This window comes from Aulonocara sp. 'chitande type north' Nkhata Bay, linkage group LG9 (genome assembly GCF_057382095.1).
Source record: "Aulonocara sp. 'chitande type north' Nkhata Bay isolate Kocher_YH1m ecotype deep benthic linkage group LG9, A_spYH_male_GT1.1, whole genome shotgun sequence".
NCBI lineage: Eukaryota > Metazoa > Chordata > Actinopteri > Cichliformes > Cichlidae > Aulonocara > Aulonocara sp. 'chitande type north' Nkhata Bay.
This window is the reverse complement of record NC_141352.1, coordinates 32,340,173-32,355,832: the sequence shown is the minus strand read 5'-3', so window position 1 is coordinate 32,355,832 and position 15,660 is coordinate 32,340,173. Positions and strand designations below refer to the sequence as shown.

The 15,660-nt window shown below is 40.7% G+C and overlaps 1 protein-coding gene across 2 annotated transcripts in view; it reads left to right on the top strand.

The window, feature by feature from the left end:
• Positions 1 to 15,660, top strand: part of vav3a (vav guanine nucleotide exchange factor 3a) — a 90,240-nt gene that overhangs the window by 48,535 nt on the left and 26,045 nt on the right. For both annotated transcript variants that reach the window (XM_086307001.1, XM_086307002.1), the window contains exons 8-15: positions 171 to 274; positions 582 to 681; positions 953 to 1,048; positions 3,296 to 3,364; positions 4,389 to 4,475; positions 4,562 to 4,647; positions 6,022 to 6,154; positions 11,506 to 11,615. In XM_086307001.1, coding sequence (XP_086163127.1) covers positions 171 to 274; positions 582 to 681; positions 953 to 1,048; positions 3,296 to 3,364; positions 4,389 to 4,475; positions 4,562 to 4,647; positions 6,022 to 6,154; positions 11,506 to 11,615 — 785 coding nt within the window. The remainder of the gene's footprint in view (positions 1 to 170; positions 275 to 581; positions 682 to 952; positions 1,049 to 3,295; positions 3,365 to 4,388; positions 4,476 to 4,561; positions 4,648 to 6,021; positions 6,155 to 11,505; positions 11,616 to 15,660) is intronic.

Here is a 15,660-nt window from a genome sequence, read left to right as displayed (position 1 = left end):
TGAGGGCGGTACCTCAACATTTAGTGAGCTGTGATGAGCATTTCTAATGATTTTCTTAGTCATAGATCATTAATGGAGTTCTTGGAATGATCTGTAGCTTAGGGGAAAGAAATTGTTAAATGCAGGAGTTTAATGATCAGCACTGAAGATTTGCTCTTGTTGTTGTTCAGGACCTGGTTAAAGTCCACAAGTGTTTACTGCTGGAAATCCAAGATTCAGTCCACCACAGAAGTGCCCAGAACCTTTACCAGATCTTCATCACTTTCAAAGAGAGGTGCACACGGGGAACTTTATCTAAAAACATTGTAGTTTATTGTATTTAGTGTTTTATGTAATCCTTTAACAGTTCTGTAAAGCTCTTATAATTCTTTCTGTACATCCAAGAAGCTGCCAACCTTTATGTATGTGCTGTGTTATGACAGGTTTCTGTGTGTTGTGTAAACAGTGTGTAGGTGTGAACCTATGTATCGCACCTAAGATCATCACTGTGAAGACTGAGAAAACATTTAAAGTCCTACATGTTGTGTTTAGAATTCTTTCCAGTCCTGCTGTAGTTTCTTCACTTGTCAAATCTACCCCAGGTTGTTGATCTATGGGAAATACTGCAGCCATGTGGAGACAGCCATCGCCACCCTCGATGACATCAGCAAAAACAGAGAAGACGTACGCATGAAGCTAGAGGTAAATAGTTTTGTGCTCTTCTTAAAGGATGAGTGAGTGGTTATTGTGCACTGCAGTGGAAGCTGTTTGCTTCCACAGCTTCTCAGGATGGTCAGACTACGCCCTCAAGTGTCTACCTGAGACATTGCCGGTGATGACACTGCAGCTGGAAGCAGAAATTACTCTAAAAAGCTGTGATGCTCGAGTTTGCTTGCATTTACTTCTAGAAAGTAAAATAAAACCATTTTTTCAAAGTGAATTTAGTATTTTATTGATCCTTGTCTTTGTGCAGGAATGCTCAAAAAGAGCCAACTATGGCAAGTTCACACTGAGAGATCTGCTAGTGGTTCCTATGCAGCGAGTCTTGAAGTACCACCTCCTCCTGCAGGTACTGTACTCCGTCCTAGTGCATCCTCGCTTGTAAATCTCAGCCCAAGTTTTCTTGAACAAACCTTTGAACCCTTTGCAGTAAACATTTATAGTGTTTAAAATATGTTTTATTTTTGTATCACGTAGATGACATCAGGCCCTCACACAGCATCTTGCTGTCTGTAGACCATCAGAGTTAATATTTTTTAAACCTGGACTGGCCTATAAATACATTTTAAATGTGTATCCCTGGAGATTAAGATACTTTTCTATGTCTGTGTCATCTTTGCTTTGTGTCACTCACTTTGTTAAATAGGCAGAATGATAAGGCGAGGATGCAGTTTGTGGTATAATGTATGGGATAAAAGAGACATGAAAAGATGCTATAACTCACAAATGATTGCGGATTGTCTAATTGAGCGTCCTCTTATTTCTACCTAAGCTCCTGCTTCACAGCTGCACAGTTACTGTTCTCGTGGATGTCTTTGTAAGTGACAGGGAGCTCACCGAGTTTACAGCTGCATCCCTGTGACCGAGAGAGAGAGAAGTTTGTTTTCTTCTCGATTATAAAATCAGTTTATAAGCAAGTGGACTCCCTGACACTACTCCTTGCAACCACCAGAGGCAGTGTTGACCACATTTTCTCTTTTGCTCCCCTCCTCTTTGCCTTCACTGCTCAGGCTCCGGGGCTCTTCTCTGCTCCTGTAGCTCCTTGATGACTGCGAGTCTCAAACGACCCGCACGTAATTGTCATCTGATGGAGACAATCAAGGAGGCGGTGAGAGAAAATAGATAAAGTGAAGTAGGGACTGAAAGGGAGAGCGGCAGACAGAACAAGATAAATAAGCAGCGAGACGAACAAACAGAAAGGGGAAGTATTATTTTGAACCGCTGGAAGCTCGGCCAGAGTCAGCGACAAGTTACTAATGTGTCACCGAAAACGAAAACATTCCCCATTTGGGCCTTTTTAATCATCCAAAACCTTGCCATCCTTGTCTTTTATAATACATTTTGAATGGACCACATATAATGGCCTGTTGAGTTTTTCAATTATTTTCATTTGGACATATTTGACACATTTCACACAATCCCAGAGACAAACCAGTTGTGTTGCAGGGAAGAGTATGCATAAATGTGTGACAGTTAACAATGTCTCCATCATGCTTTCTCCTCTCTTCATGATAGCTGTGTGTGTGCACGTGTTGAATCTATGAGGAGGGTTTATATAGAAAAGCAATTAATATTATAGTCATCTGTGCGTCTGCAGCTGGATGACAGCAAAGTCGACGCGTGCGCTGCTTCTTTCACTTCGAAGCGCTCATTTACTCCTTTTTTTCAGGCAGAAATGTGCTTATTCCAACAGGGTTCCATAAAAAGCAACAAGAAAGTAGCGCCAAAAATAAAAAAAATATATCTGTAGGAACAAAGTGATTCTGTTTGTGTCAACATGGGCTGAGATCCCCTCGGAACAGCCGGGTAATAGCTAGCTGCAGCGAATAAAGCATCCGCTGAGTTACTTTCCCACACGGTGACAGCCAGAATCTGTACAACTAATGTCTTGTCACTTCCTCTCGCTCCCCGAGTACCTCTCTTAGCTGGTTTCTTTCTCTCTTTTTTTCTCATCAATCTCTTGCTCTTTCATCTTCGCTGCCTCCGCTCATCACGGGCCCCCTCCCGCTGTACCTGCAGCGACACGATTCCCTGAATGAGTCCATCGTGCACGGGCCCCCGATATCAGTGTGACCACACCCTTACTGTGTATCTCGGGGGCTGCGTGGAGGTGGGAGCAAGCCTTGATAAATAGGCCTCTGTCGTCTTGCTAGTGATAATAATGCCCAGGTCGAGCTTGACTGACACCGGGGATTTCAGCAGCGCCGAGCGGACACATATATCTCCCTTAGCGGCTCAGTGTGTGTGGACACAGTGGGTGTGCGCCCGTGTGAAGGACATGCATGGCATCCTTCCTTATCCTCTGCCGCCGAGGTCTAGATGTCTTGTTTACGCTGCGGCGAGGCACCGCCAAGCAATTTCAGATACTTACTTGCGCACACACTCCTGCAATAGATGAGTGCACACATACGCAGTATCTGATTCACTTCCACAGCGGCCGTTTTCCTGTCGTATCTGGAAAGCTAAAGCCTCCAGTCCACGCGTGGCGTGTGGCATGTGTATATCTCTGTAACCCTTGTTTTATGATTCACAGCCTTTCCCTCCTTTTCACATTTTATCTACTTTGTGTTTGTGGTTTGTTTTTTTTGTCCAACAGGAGCTTGTGAAACACACCCACGATGGCACTGAGAAGACGAATTTACGGACCGCCTTAGATGCAATGAAGGTACGTTTTCTTTTCATATGCTCTTATCCTTGGGTGCACTGAAGGTCCAGAACAGGGCCATTCACCCAAAACGTACAAAAACTAATCCTGAAAATGAAAGAGAAATAAGAGTTTTAAAAAGGTAAGTGCAGACAAAGCTACATGGGCTCTTTTGATGAGAAACGATGAGGCTTCAGTATAAGCCTGAACAGTAGGTGGATGAACTGAAGGACCAGATATCTGGTCCTTCAGTTCATCTGCTGTTTCCACTTTCAAAGTAAATGACAATCGGAAGCAGATTGGCTCAAGACTCAAGCCCAGTACTGAATGCAGATGAAGAAATACATACCCCCAACACTAGTTTCACAGAACAACCCATCAAGAGCTAATAAAATGTACAAAAAAAACAGCTCATATCAGAAAATGTTATTTTGATTTTACTTCACATTGTACTCAAAATTCCTTCTGGTAAGAAACACAGGTGCGTTCATGTTTGTTTAGGGTACCTGACATGATAATTGTGTTTTGAGAGCTGAAGGTGGTCGTTAGAAACATGAAGAAAAACATTTCAGAATATAATTGCCTAGTTTGTTCATGTGTTTTGGGGACTCTGGTTCCATTGTAAACAATAAACGCAGCTTTGTTTTGTGTGTTTTGTACCTCAGGGGTCACCATATAATATCTAAAAAAGTTACCATAAAAAGTTCCACTTCATTTCACTTGCTCAACTTTTTGTAACTGCAGATAAATAAAGAAGCCTTCAGTGAATGCAGTGTTTAGTCCTGATTTTGTAACCCTGAAAATCTGTTCAGTAAAGCTGAACGCTCAGCTTAATTAAAGTCAAGTTTATTTCATTGCACAAGATCTTTTTGGAACAGAGAGACATAAAACTGCACATAAAAGAAACAAACTCCTCGGCACAGCTGGATACTCTGTACCGTATGTAAGTAAGTTAAAAGATGCTTCTTTGTTTTCCTTTGTGTGTGCATGTGTGTGTGTGCATGTGTGTGTGTGCGTGTGTGTGTGTGCGTGTGTGTGTGTGTAGGATTTGGCGCAGTATGTTAACGAAGTCAAGAGGGACAACGAGACATTGCGAGAAATAGATCAGTACCAGAAATCCATTGAAAATCTGGTAGGGTACAGCTTTCTTTGAGATAATGACTGACAGCTTTTCAGAATGTCTTTCCTCCAGATAACCTTCATTTTTCTCGCCTGCAGAATCAGCGTCTGAGTAACTACGGGAGACCCAAAGTTGACGGGGAAGTACGGGTGGCCTCGGTGGACAAACGAGCCAAGCAGGACAGGTGAGATGCCGCGAATGGCTGGATGACTGCAGTCGAAATGGAATCAGGTGTTACGCTTGTTGTTTCAGACTAAACCTGTGAGATTTGTGCAAACTGAAGCCAGTGAAGTATTATTACTCAGTTAATACAAAGCACATGCTATGAGCATTTAGCTTATGCTGTTGTTCTTTAGGAGCTTAACAATAACATTGAACCAGTCATATAGATGAAACTGGGCTGGGCGTCTTTTTCCATTAGAGAGATTTTGTATTGTTAGCTACGCCTTGAAACTTAAATTTGCCTGTTAAAATAACAGCCAGCCTGAGAGTTTCTGCAAAGCCATTACAGGAACTGCAGAAGCCGGCTGCTTCCAAATGCACTACTTTACAAAAGTCTCGTGTCACCCCTCATTTCTTTATATTTTGCTTCCAAGGAGCCAGACTTTCTTTTGTCTTGAGTAATAGTTCTCCAGGCCTTGTCACTCAGTCCAGTCCTTGTACCTGAACATTTTCACAGGAATGTTTTTTTGCTTTATTTGTTAAACCACTTAACACTGACCTGCGAACAATTCAAGCATAAAAAGGGCACTTCACCCAAGAGATGAACCAGCGTTGTGTCAACACAAAGCAGACACCCTAGCAAAGAACCAGTTTTAAAAACATGGATTTTTTTCTGATTTCTTTAGTTGATACTGTGAATCAGTTGAGTCGGTCTGACAGACATGAAATAGTATTTCAGTGGCAACAAACTGACTCCCAAAGAGTTGTTAGCTAAAAAGGTGGCATACCTCAGCATGATGTGCAGCATGTCTTTAAAAATAGAGTGGTACCTGCACAAACTACTACCTACAGCACATGAACCGTATCTGAAAATCTTGCAAAAATCTAGAAAGTAAAGGCCTGACACCAGACCTGAAGGATATATCCGGTCCTTTGTCTCATCAGAAATGGTCTCAGTGAAAGGGTGGCTGTCAAGAAGCCATACTTAAGGAGGAGAAACAGGGAGAAGAGGCTGAGATATGCCAGAATACACATATGTCTGTGAAGGTTCTCAGTCATCCAGGTCATCGTAGTCTAAGGAGCTTGGAAAGAAAAGCGTCTGGACTTCTTTAAGTTGCTTGAAGACGTTTCACCTCTCATCCGAGAAGCTTCTTCAGTTCTAATTCACCTGTTTTCACACCTTGGCTCATGTGATTAGGTAGAAGATCATCAAAGAGAGTTCAGTCTGTGTTGAAGAATAAAGGTGGTCATACCAAATATTGACCTTCAAGCTTGTTAGAATCATAAAAATCACTTTTTGCCTTAAATACTGAATTTGACATAACTCCTCGGTGTGAATAACATGAACTATTAAGTGAGATGTGCTTGAATTTACTGGAACATTTTTGGATTGCAGGCACATCTTCCTGTTTGACGCTGCGGTCATTGTTTGTAAGCGGCGAGGAGACAACTACGAGATGAAAGAAGTGATCGACTTGCACCTCTTCAAAGTCACCAACAATCCCACGTCGGACAAAGAGAACCGAAAGGTCTGTGCACACACAGACACGAACAGCCAATAAATATGTCTAAGATGCATTTACTGAATTTGTATCATTATTAAATAGTAAACAATCGTGCTTTAGCTTTAGCTTCTTACTTTAGCTTTGCTGTTGGTGTGAGTGTGTTCACACACACACTGGCATGTCACGTGTAGCTGACAGCAGACAGGTGTAGTGAATCGATATTAATCGAGTTGATGACAAACGTTATGTTACTGCAGGTGTAATAAAAGCTTCCCATGTGTTACACCAAACAAAACAAGAGAGAGAGAGGCCAATAGGGAAATCATTAGAGCTTTCAAATCTTGTCAACTTGCTTGACCACAGCGTGCGCTTAAATGAAAAACTACCGCAAACATATGAAGGAGAACCATTGGTATCGTAGGTGTGAAAATGCCTCCAAACCACAAACCCCTTAATGTTACCTCGCTATGTGAGCTCTCCCACTAACACATGGTGCATTGCTGCTTAGCAAACACAGAATACAGAACTGATGAATCGATCGGCCCCCTTGTGTCAGAGACTGTATCAAGCTTTGTGAGTCTGGACTGAACCAGTATCTGATCCAAATATTGAATTGGTAAATCACTAGCAATGAGCTGAACCTGGATCTATATGGGCATCTGCTGCAGGCGCAACACAGGCACAAAGTGCAGAAATTACAGCTCGTAAAGCAGTGTGGCTCTAATGATTTCAAGAAATCTGAATAAGAAAAGCTTTCACAGAGTGGAAAGCTGAAGGGCCCATAAAGAGCTGATGTGGGATCCTAGTCTAGCTGTCACAGGGCAAGAGGCAGGGTGCACACTGGACAGGTCACCACTCTGTCACAGGGCTAACGCAGAGAGCGAGGCAGCTGCATGCTCACATGCACAACCTTGCACTGTTTCCTGTTAAAAGGGTGTTTTTCCTTCCCACTGTCACCAAGTACCTGCTCACAGGGGGTCATCTGATTATTGTAGGTTCTTTACCTTACAAAATAAAGTGTCTTGAGGCAACTGCTGAACTAAATTGAATGAATAGTGTTGGATGAAGGCACAGAGCGAACATGCAAACTTCACACAGAAAGGCTCCAGCCAGTGGATTCAAACCCAGGCCCTTCTTGGGCATCAGCCATACTTTTCTAAAATCTTTGAACAATAATAATAAAAGTATGTGGTTATAAATAGGGACAAGAGGTAAACGTGATTTTAAATGAGGTTTTTGCAGAGCCAAAATAACACCGGGCTGTTTTGTTGCAGACATTCGGATTTGTCATGTCTCAATAAAACACAGGTAACTGAGAATCTTTGTACGCATGACTCTATACTACATAATGTTAATTAATACTATTAGATGTTAGGTGTACTTATGTTTGACAGGCGTTCAGTGTAAGAAAGAGCTGGCTGTTGAATGACCTCCAGCAGTGTTTAATGGTATTTGAGAAGCAGTTCAATATCAGGTCAGGGAACTGGGAAAGTGAACAAATACATAGAAGAACTGTGCATCACATCACATATACCAATCACTCAGGAGTAATACAGTAAACACAATGGTGCATCAATATTGAGAAGATGTGTTCAGATTTTATTATGTAAAGACATGAGGAATTTTATAATGTTGTAGAACATGGCCAGGTGAGGACCCCCCCACACTGCTCATGAATAAGTCTCTCAGGTGAATTCAGCTAGCATGTACCTGCCAAGGAACATGCTTTTCTACTTTCAGGAAAGATATTGGCATTTCTCAGTCCTTTTTTTCTTTTTGTTTTATCTTTCTTTGGTTCCAAAAGAAGTAACTCTATTCCACTTTTGGCAAGGCCACAGTGGTGATGTTGTACCACAGACACGCGGAAACATTAGCCACAATTCAATCAAGCTGTCAAAAATGAACCAACGCTGGCATTTTATGTCTCTACCAGCCGCACAGGGTTTATTCCTCACAGCTGCACAAAAACAAGCGTGTTAAGCGCTTTAAAAACTGGTTGATTAGGCTGGAGACTGACTTGTGGAAGAAAATGTCAGTCAACTTCTTTGACCTGACACATCACAGCTGACAGAGAAGTATGATTGTGACTAAGTCCCGTTGAAGCCGCACTGATCCGCTTCATTAACTGAATAAGAAAATATGCCCTGAACATTTAGCTTTTAATTTTATGGCGTGTTATCATCTTTCAGAAAGCAATAACCCACTTTAAGCTGTGAGTTACAGTGATTTTATAACAGCTAAAAAGAGCTTTAGATGACATTTAATTTCACCCAGGGCTCCGTGCCATCGAGTCTGTCCTAGCTCGACTTCATTCTACATTGTGGCTTTTCTGCTGCTGTAATAGACGATGTGAAAAAGTAATAAAATAATAACAAAACTTGCTTATTATTGTGCTGTAAAACAAAACAGAACAAAACAACAATCTGATATAACAACCAGTCAGCTATAATGGAGGCAAGTCTTGCACTGTTGAGCCCATTATCGCCTCTTTACGACTGAGTCAGCAAAGCTCCGAAACCGCGTTGGACTCCTGACAAACCAATTAACAGCGCTAGTTCTGCATAATGAGGCGCCATAACAATTTATCAGTTAAATGCGAGTTCACGAAATTGACTCAACTTGCTTCTTCACAGCTATTTTCTAACCACCTGTAACAGCAACCTCTCCGCCCCGGTGCTGCCGTCTGTGCCGCGAGTCCCTGAATGTGCTGCTTAAATAGGTTCTGTGCAAAAAATCTTTCCAGCTCGCGACATAAACAATGAAATAATCAGCTGCAAAGAATCTTTCTTAAATAATTTGGTGCACGCTTATTCCAGCACATGTTTTACATTGTCTTGTTCATTTGCAAGGATCACACTGACACAGTGTCGGACTACAACAGTCTGCCTCCTCCCAGATGGTGTTATCATTAAACCTCGCTTTGGGCCTGACTACACACAAACACACGGTGAATACTAAATGCCAAGTGGGGGAAATATTGCCAATCATGATGAGGAATGATATCTAAGGCGTTCCAAGAAACAGTGATTTGGGTAATAATGATGCTGTAAATAGCAGACATTAGGAAGCTTAGACCCATATGGGTTTATATGGTTATATTTTATGAAACTTACAGCCAACTCTGCGTCATTCACCTCTGACTTGATGGATATAAAGCAGTTTGTTTGATTACATATTTATGTTTGAGATGATGGAGGTGACAGTGGTGTCTGAGGGAAGTGGCAATAAGAACCTCCATCAAACCAGCGGCATTTATGTGCAAGTCATCTGGAGGTAAAAGAGTCTTAAACTCCTTTAACTCATAAGCCAAATGCAAACAACAATAAGAAAACTTTTGCCAAATTACCGTCATTGTGTGAAAGCCAACTTCTCAATGCTATAGCCTACGGTTTTGTAGCAAATAATCAAAGCTCAAATAATTACATGCAGGGCGTCACAAACATTCACAACAACTGTCGCCTCAAGGTGCTTTATATTGTAAGGTAAAGACCATCGATAATACAGAGAAAACCCCAACAACTTGACCACCCCATGTGAGCAAGTGCTGGGCGACAGTGGAAAGGAAAAACTCCCTTTTAACAGGAAGAAACCTCAAGCTAAACCAGGATCAGGGAGTGACCTGTTGGGGGTGGGAAGGACAAAAGATGATCAGGAGGGGGAGCTGGGGTTCAGGAGGCAGCACGGAACTAAAGGGTCGGTTATTTGATCCCTGGCTACGACTAACTGCATCGCTTCCAGTAGATCCAACACGTGTGAATCTTAGACAGAGCACATAAAAAGGCTCTGTGATTGGATTTGTAGCCACAATTTCTTGAGTGCTCAGCTAAAATCAAAAAGTGCTACATTAATACCAGACTAGTACAGAGTTCAAATTAGGCTGGATTATATCTCAAAAAGGTAAATGCTAATGCTAATGCTAATGACGCTTAGCATCTTCTGAGTGTGTAAACAGCTAGTTGTAAGGAAAGATTACTGCTTTACTGTCAACATTACTGTTGGACAATATTCCCTCAATATTGTATCAAGATGTTTTTTAATGAAATTTGCAATATTGCAATTTTTGATAATACAGAAGGTTTTTGTAGTTGCTCCCTTTCTAGATGCTAAATTGTTGTGAGGCTGGGATGCAGCTCTCACTCTCAGACATGTTTGGGCTTGTCTCGTTGTATAAACATGTGAGTGGCTATATCATTAATATCACAGTGTTACATCTTTTTGTCACATAAAAATGCCCAAAACACTGTCAAATAATACAGTATATTGCTTTTCGCAAAAAAATTGCCTATTACATGTTTAATTATAAGTCAGTGTGTTGTAGCTGGCACTTTGCTAATTATCATAGGTGTTTCTGTCTTTAATGGAGTGTTTCCGGGAGTACGGGGGAAAAAATAAAGAGTGAATTTTGAATATGTTTCATGAGTATCGAGTAGATCTACTCATGTATTAATGTAGCAATGACTTTTGAGTACTCATGGGTCTGAACTCCACCACCAGTTAGTCTCTAGCATTTTATAATCTTTCTGAAATACCACAGTTCACTCTCGACATTGATTCACATGACAAAGATATAAGCATGGGTCAAAATAATTGATATTTTGGCAAGATCCACAAAGAAATATTTGACATTATAAGCCTTGGTGTGTAATCCTTTTGAAGGCCAAGCAAAAGCATAGGAACTGACAGAAAGACAGACAAGCACCTCCTGCTTCTCTTTACAAATTGGTAGCTAGATGATATCTTTGCTGAGTGCAAGTGTTGGTGTCCACTGGGAATGCTTCTGTAGAGCGCTGCTTTCCTTTTCTCTTTTCATTCAATAGAGAAGATGAGCCGCTGTGCTTCGCTGACAGCGCTGTGAGTTTGGCTTGTTTTTAGCTTTCAGAGCTGAGTGCTACAAGTTCAAAACCACAACTGCGAGTCATAAAAAGTGCATCTCTCGAGCATCTGTCTTGTAATGTTGTCTAAAAAAACCCCAGATGCCTGTGTTGACACAGAGGCTAATGGACTAATATTTAGCCTTTGAAGTGGATAATGGTAACAGATTACAGGCCTGTTCACTACTTGGGTCTGTGCATGCAGTCTGATGCCTAGCAGTTATATGGCACAGCCACCTCGCACTCATTTTCTCCTTCACGCTCTGCCTCGATGTTTTGTCTCTTTCTGTCATTTCTTCTGCCCTCCAACCCTTCAGCCTTTGTGTTTGCTCTCCCTGAGGCATCCCTCTTTCATTTTGCATCTCTTTGTCTCCATCTGTCTCCCTGCATCCTGTCTCATTCGGCTCTCTCCCGCTCTGTTCGTCTTTCTCCGAAACCCTCCGTTTTTTTATTTGGCATTGTTGCACCTTGTGAGTCAAGTGTTTTTCTTTTTCTCTGTTGCAGTGGTCCTACGGATTCTACCTCACTCATAACCAGGGCCAGAGCGGCTTTGAGTTCTTTTTCAAGACCAAAGACCTGAAAAAGAAGTGGTTGGAACAGTTCAGCATGGCCATGTGAGTGAGCAGCTGCGTCACAACAATGTCAGGACATCAAAATGCCGAGCGCTTTTAGTCCTGTTATTCAAGTTAGGCCACTTGATTTATGAGGAACTTTGTCTCCATCTCCATTTATGAGGAACTTGACACCGTGACACAAAGATGAACAGACGATAGTGTGCGCTAACACGAAACTTTATACTCAGAAAGCTTAACTTGGATGCGTTTCATTAAAACATCAGGTGTCAACCGCATCAACCACCCTTCACCCTGAAATGCATTCATATTTACCCAAAGTGACAAACTGGTTCCAAGAAAGTCAAACTAGTGCTTCACTTGTAGAGCCAAGAAAGAAGACGCAACCAGCTGTATTCTCTGACTCACAATTAGATAATATACTAGGAAGGGCAGTATTACATTATTACATGAAGAAGCAGACTTTATTTTCATATGGAGTCTTATCCCATCACACAGTACACACAGTTACTTTCTTATTTCATTATAATCATTGAAATGCAGCCACACAAGGACACTAGCTGCTGCATACTTCAGTCTAAGTGAAGATGGTTAGGGAGGACTGTGAAGCCCACGTGAAACACGAGTTACAGTAATCTGTATGTAGACCTCTGCATCATTAGTGTAAAAAATGAACAATACATTTAAAATAATAAATTGCACAAAGTGTCAGATATAGCAAAAATTATTAAAACTTACAATTAAAACCCACATGTGCAAATTAATATTTAATTTAATTTAATTTTTTTAGTTTGTCAGAAGGTTAAATAAACAGTTGACATTTAAAAAACAAAGAATTTTATGACATTTACAGTATTTCGTGATTCAGACTTTAAAGTGGGTGTAATAAAATCTCCAATTGGCTGATTCAGATTTTTTGCAGCTTCTCAGATGTAAGATACAGGACTGGATGGATTCAGAGATGTTATGTTTAAAATTCAAATGCTGTTAAACAATAATACCAAGATTGTTAGTAGAAGATGTGATTCGGGGCCAACACAAGAATATCAGATGCAGAGGTGCCGAAAGTACAGATAGCTCTGTACTTAAGTAGAAGTACAGATGCTACTATTGGAAAATACTCCACTAAAATTTGAAGTGCTGATTCAACTTCTTTACTCAAGTAAAAGTGAAAACTTTGAGTATTTTCTCTGCAATCAAAGTAAGAAAGTAAAAAGTAGCTCTTTCGAGGACATTTATACCTGATGTGTTTGTGCAAGGCTAACTGAACCTTGTGGTATATTGATGTAATAATAAATAATATTAGTAGATACATTTCAATTCTAATAAATGTACTCGGCTTGAATCAGTTAAGTAGAAAATGAACAGAGAAAAGGAAAGAAAGTCAAAAATAGCTCTATTTTCTGTTGTGTACTTGCATGTCTTTATCTGTAAACAGGAAAATGAGTAAATCTGGTGATTCATACACAAACAGGATTGCCTGTCATGTGTTACTGTTTAGGCTCAAATCCATTTAATAATGACTCCCCTCAATGTCAAAGCAAAAGTAACGAGCCCGTTTTGAAAATGTAAGGAGTAGAAGTACAGTTATTTGCTTCAAAATGTAGGGAGTGAAAGTAAAAGTACAGACACCTGATCATTCTCCTGAAGTACAATAATGAAGTATTTGTACTTTGTTACTTCCCACCTCTGCTGAGATGGAGTAAAAGTTGAAATCTGTAATTATTCCAATTATTATTCCAATCTGTTATAAAAACTTTTTTTTAAATCACTGAGGTTGTTGTGATTGTTTTGATCGTCAGAACAGCAAAATTAGGCGGTGCCACTGCTGTTAGGTAGATGGGAGACTGCATATAGGAGAGGAGCTGGTGAAGACAGGTAGTTATTGTTATATATTATGACGTGTCTGTCACATAAGTATGATGACAATCTACAGTGACAACTTCACACACTGACTCTTGGCCAAGAACCCCGTCTCAGCATACTTAAACACAAGCAGAACCCCTGCACAGTGATGTGCCTTTTTAGGGCCGATTTTCATTGTGTGAAAGAATAAAATAGAAAAATCCTGCAGAAATCTTCTTGGTATCACTTGACCTTTACTGTTTTAGCTGACTTTTCCTTTTTTGTTGCATTTGGGACTCCAGTTGAACTCTGTTGGAGTCACTGCACGCTGACAAACGATGCTAAAAGGGCCTACCCAGTGCCTTACAATGTGAAACCTGCAGGTCCTGACCAAGCATGAGTGATAGTCCTGCACAATGATGCGATAATGCACAGTGTAACAGCACGGGGCTCAAACATGAAATAAAGCTGTGATTCTGTTAATCAGGATTATTGTAATTTTATTTGTCGAGACCAAGAGGTGCACCAGAATCCCTCTTTCAAAACGGAGAAAGAAAAACACTGAGGGCAGAGGCTTAGACAGGGAAGTATTACAGTGCAGGACAGTGTTATATTTAGTGAAGTTTTGGGCACCAACACTGATGAAATGAATATGACATCTACAGAGCCACAGAGGAGATTATACAGATGTTTTCACACACTAACTGGTTTTCCTCCAGCTGAGTAAACATGTGTAAATATATTACATAAATATACGAAGTATTTGATCAGTGTTAGTGGTGCTGACTTTATGTGAGTATTTATCTGCCAAATCAGACATGCGGCGCTACCTGCTGTGGTGACCCCTTGTGAATAAGTGAGCAGCTGAAAGTGGCTTTAAAGTGTAAAAGACCAACACCCCCTCAGAAGTGTGGAGGGCCACGAGTGCCAAAATGAATTAACTAAATACATAATTAAATATAATTAAATATGTAATTAATTAATTAATTAATTAATTAATATAGTAATTAATAGTAGCAGAGATGACAAAAGTACAGACATTTTCCTCTGTAGGACAGATGCCAACAACTTATGGACACCTCAGTCCTGTTGTTGTGCCAATAAAACAAACAAAGAAAAAATCCTGCCCATGTTAACTCCTGACTATGGCGCATGGTTTTGCCTCTTTTATCTCTTTTTATGCGACATGCTCTGGTGAGTAACACACGAACAGGATTTCCTTTCATGTGTTACTAAATGCTCATAGTGACGTGAAATAATAACTCCCCTCAAACACGTCATGGCCATTGATCAAAGACCACTGATCAATGGCCATGAGTACCATGTCAGTCACAGCATTGTAAGATGGTGAAAGACGTACCCTTAGGCCCCCTCCTCGATTCAGAGGTGGTCTTTCCCTTTTCACATAAATAGCCTCGTTGACTCCGTGCTCAAGCCAGTGTTCCTCCCTGTCCAGGATGTGTACATCCTTGTCACTGAAAGAGTGTCCACTGGTCTGTAGGTGTAAATCACCTTTTGGGAATTACTTACCTGGATGACTGAGCATGCATCAAGACATTTAAATAATAATATATGTATTTATCTCTAATTAATTATTGACAGATTTTAATTTTTTTTGATTTTTTTTTTTAAATTTACTTCATTTTGGCACTCTTGGCCCTTCATACAGAAGCAGTATCAGTTTTATTATCATTAAATAAACATTAGTGTCATTAAATCTGTGGATTACTACATTTTCCTATAGATCGATGGCATAGGGCAGCTGTTATTGTATTAGTTTGTTGTTACACTTCTCACTGTAGTGAGTTGACAACAGTCTGCTTCTCCTGCAGGCTCTGCCTCAATTAAAACATAAAAAATAAAAAAAAACAGACAACAATAGGACAAAATCTGTGAAATAACATCTTCAAGAAGGTATCAGGAAGTGAGGATCAAAAACATGAAGTGATGTGAAACTGAGAAAACTGGAGCTTTGGTTGATTAATATTTGGGGCTCAGCTAACGAGCTATGAGACTTGAGAGGCGTTGCCAAACAGCGACGCGCTCCCACGGCGATGCTTAATAGATGATCTGTGAACAGTTGTTTTCTTACTCGCTGCCTTTGTGTCCAAACCACCCAGAATTTACTGCTTGACTAAGATTTAGCAGCCACGAGAGGTGGTCACACCGTGTATGTACCGAAGCAGGGAAATGAAAATTCAACATAAACCTTTGCTTGAACAGCACACAGTAAGGGCTCTAT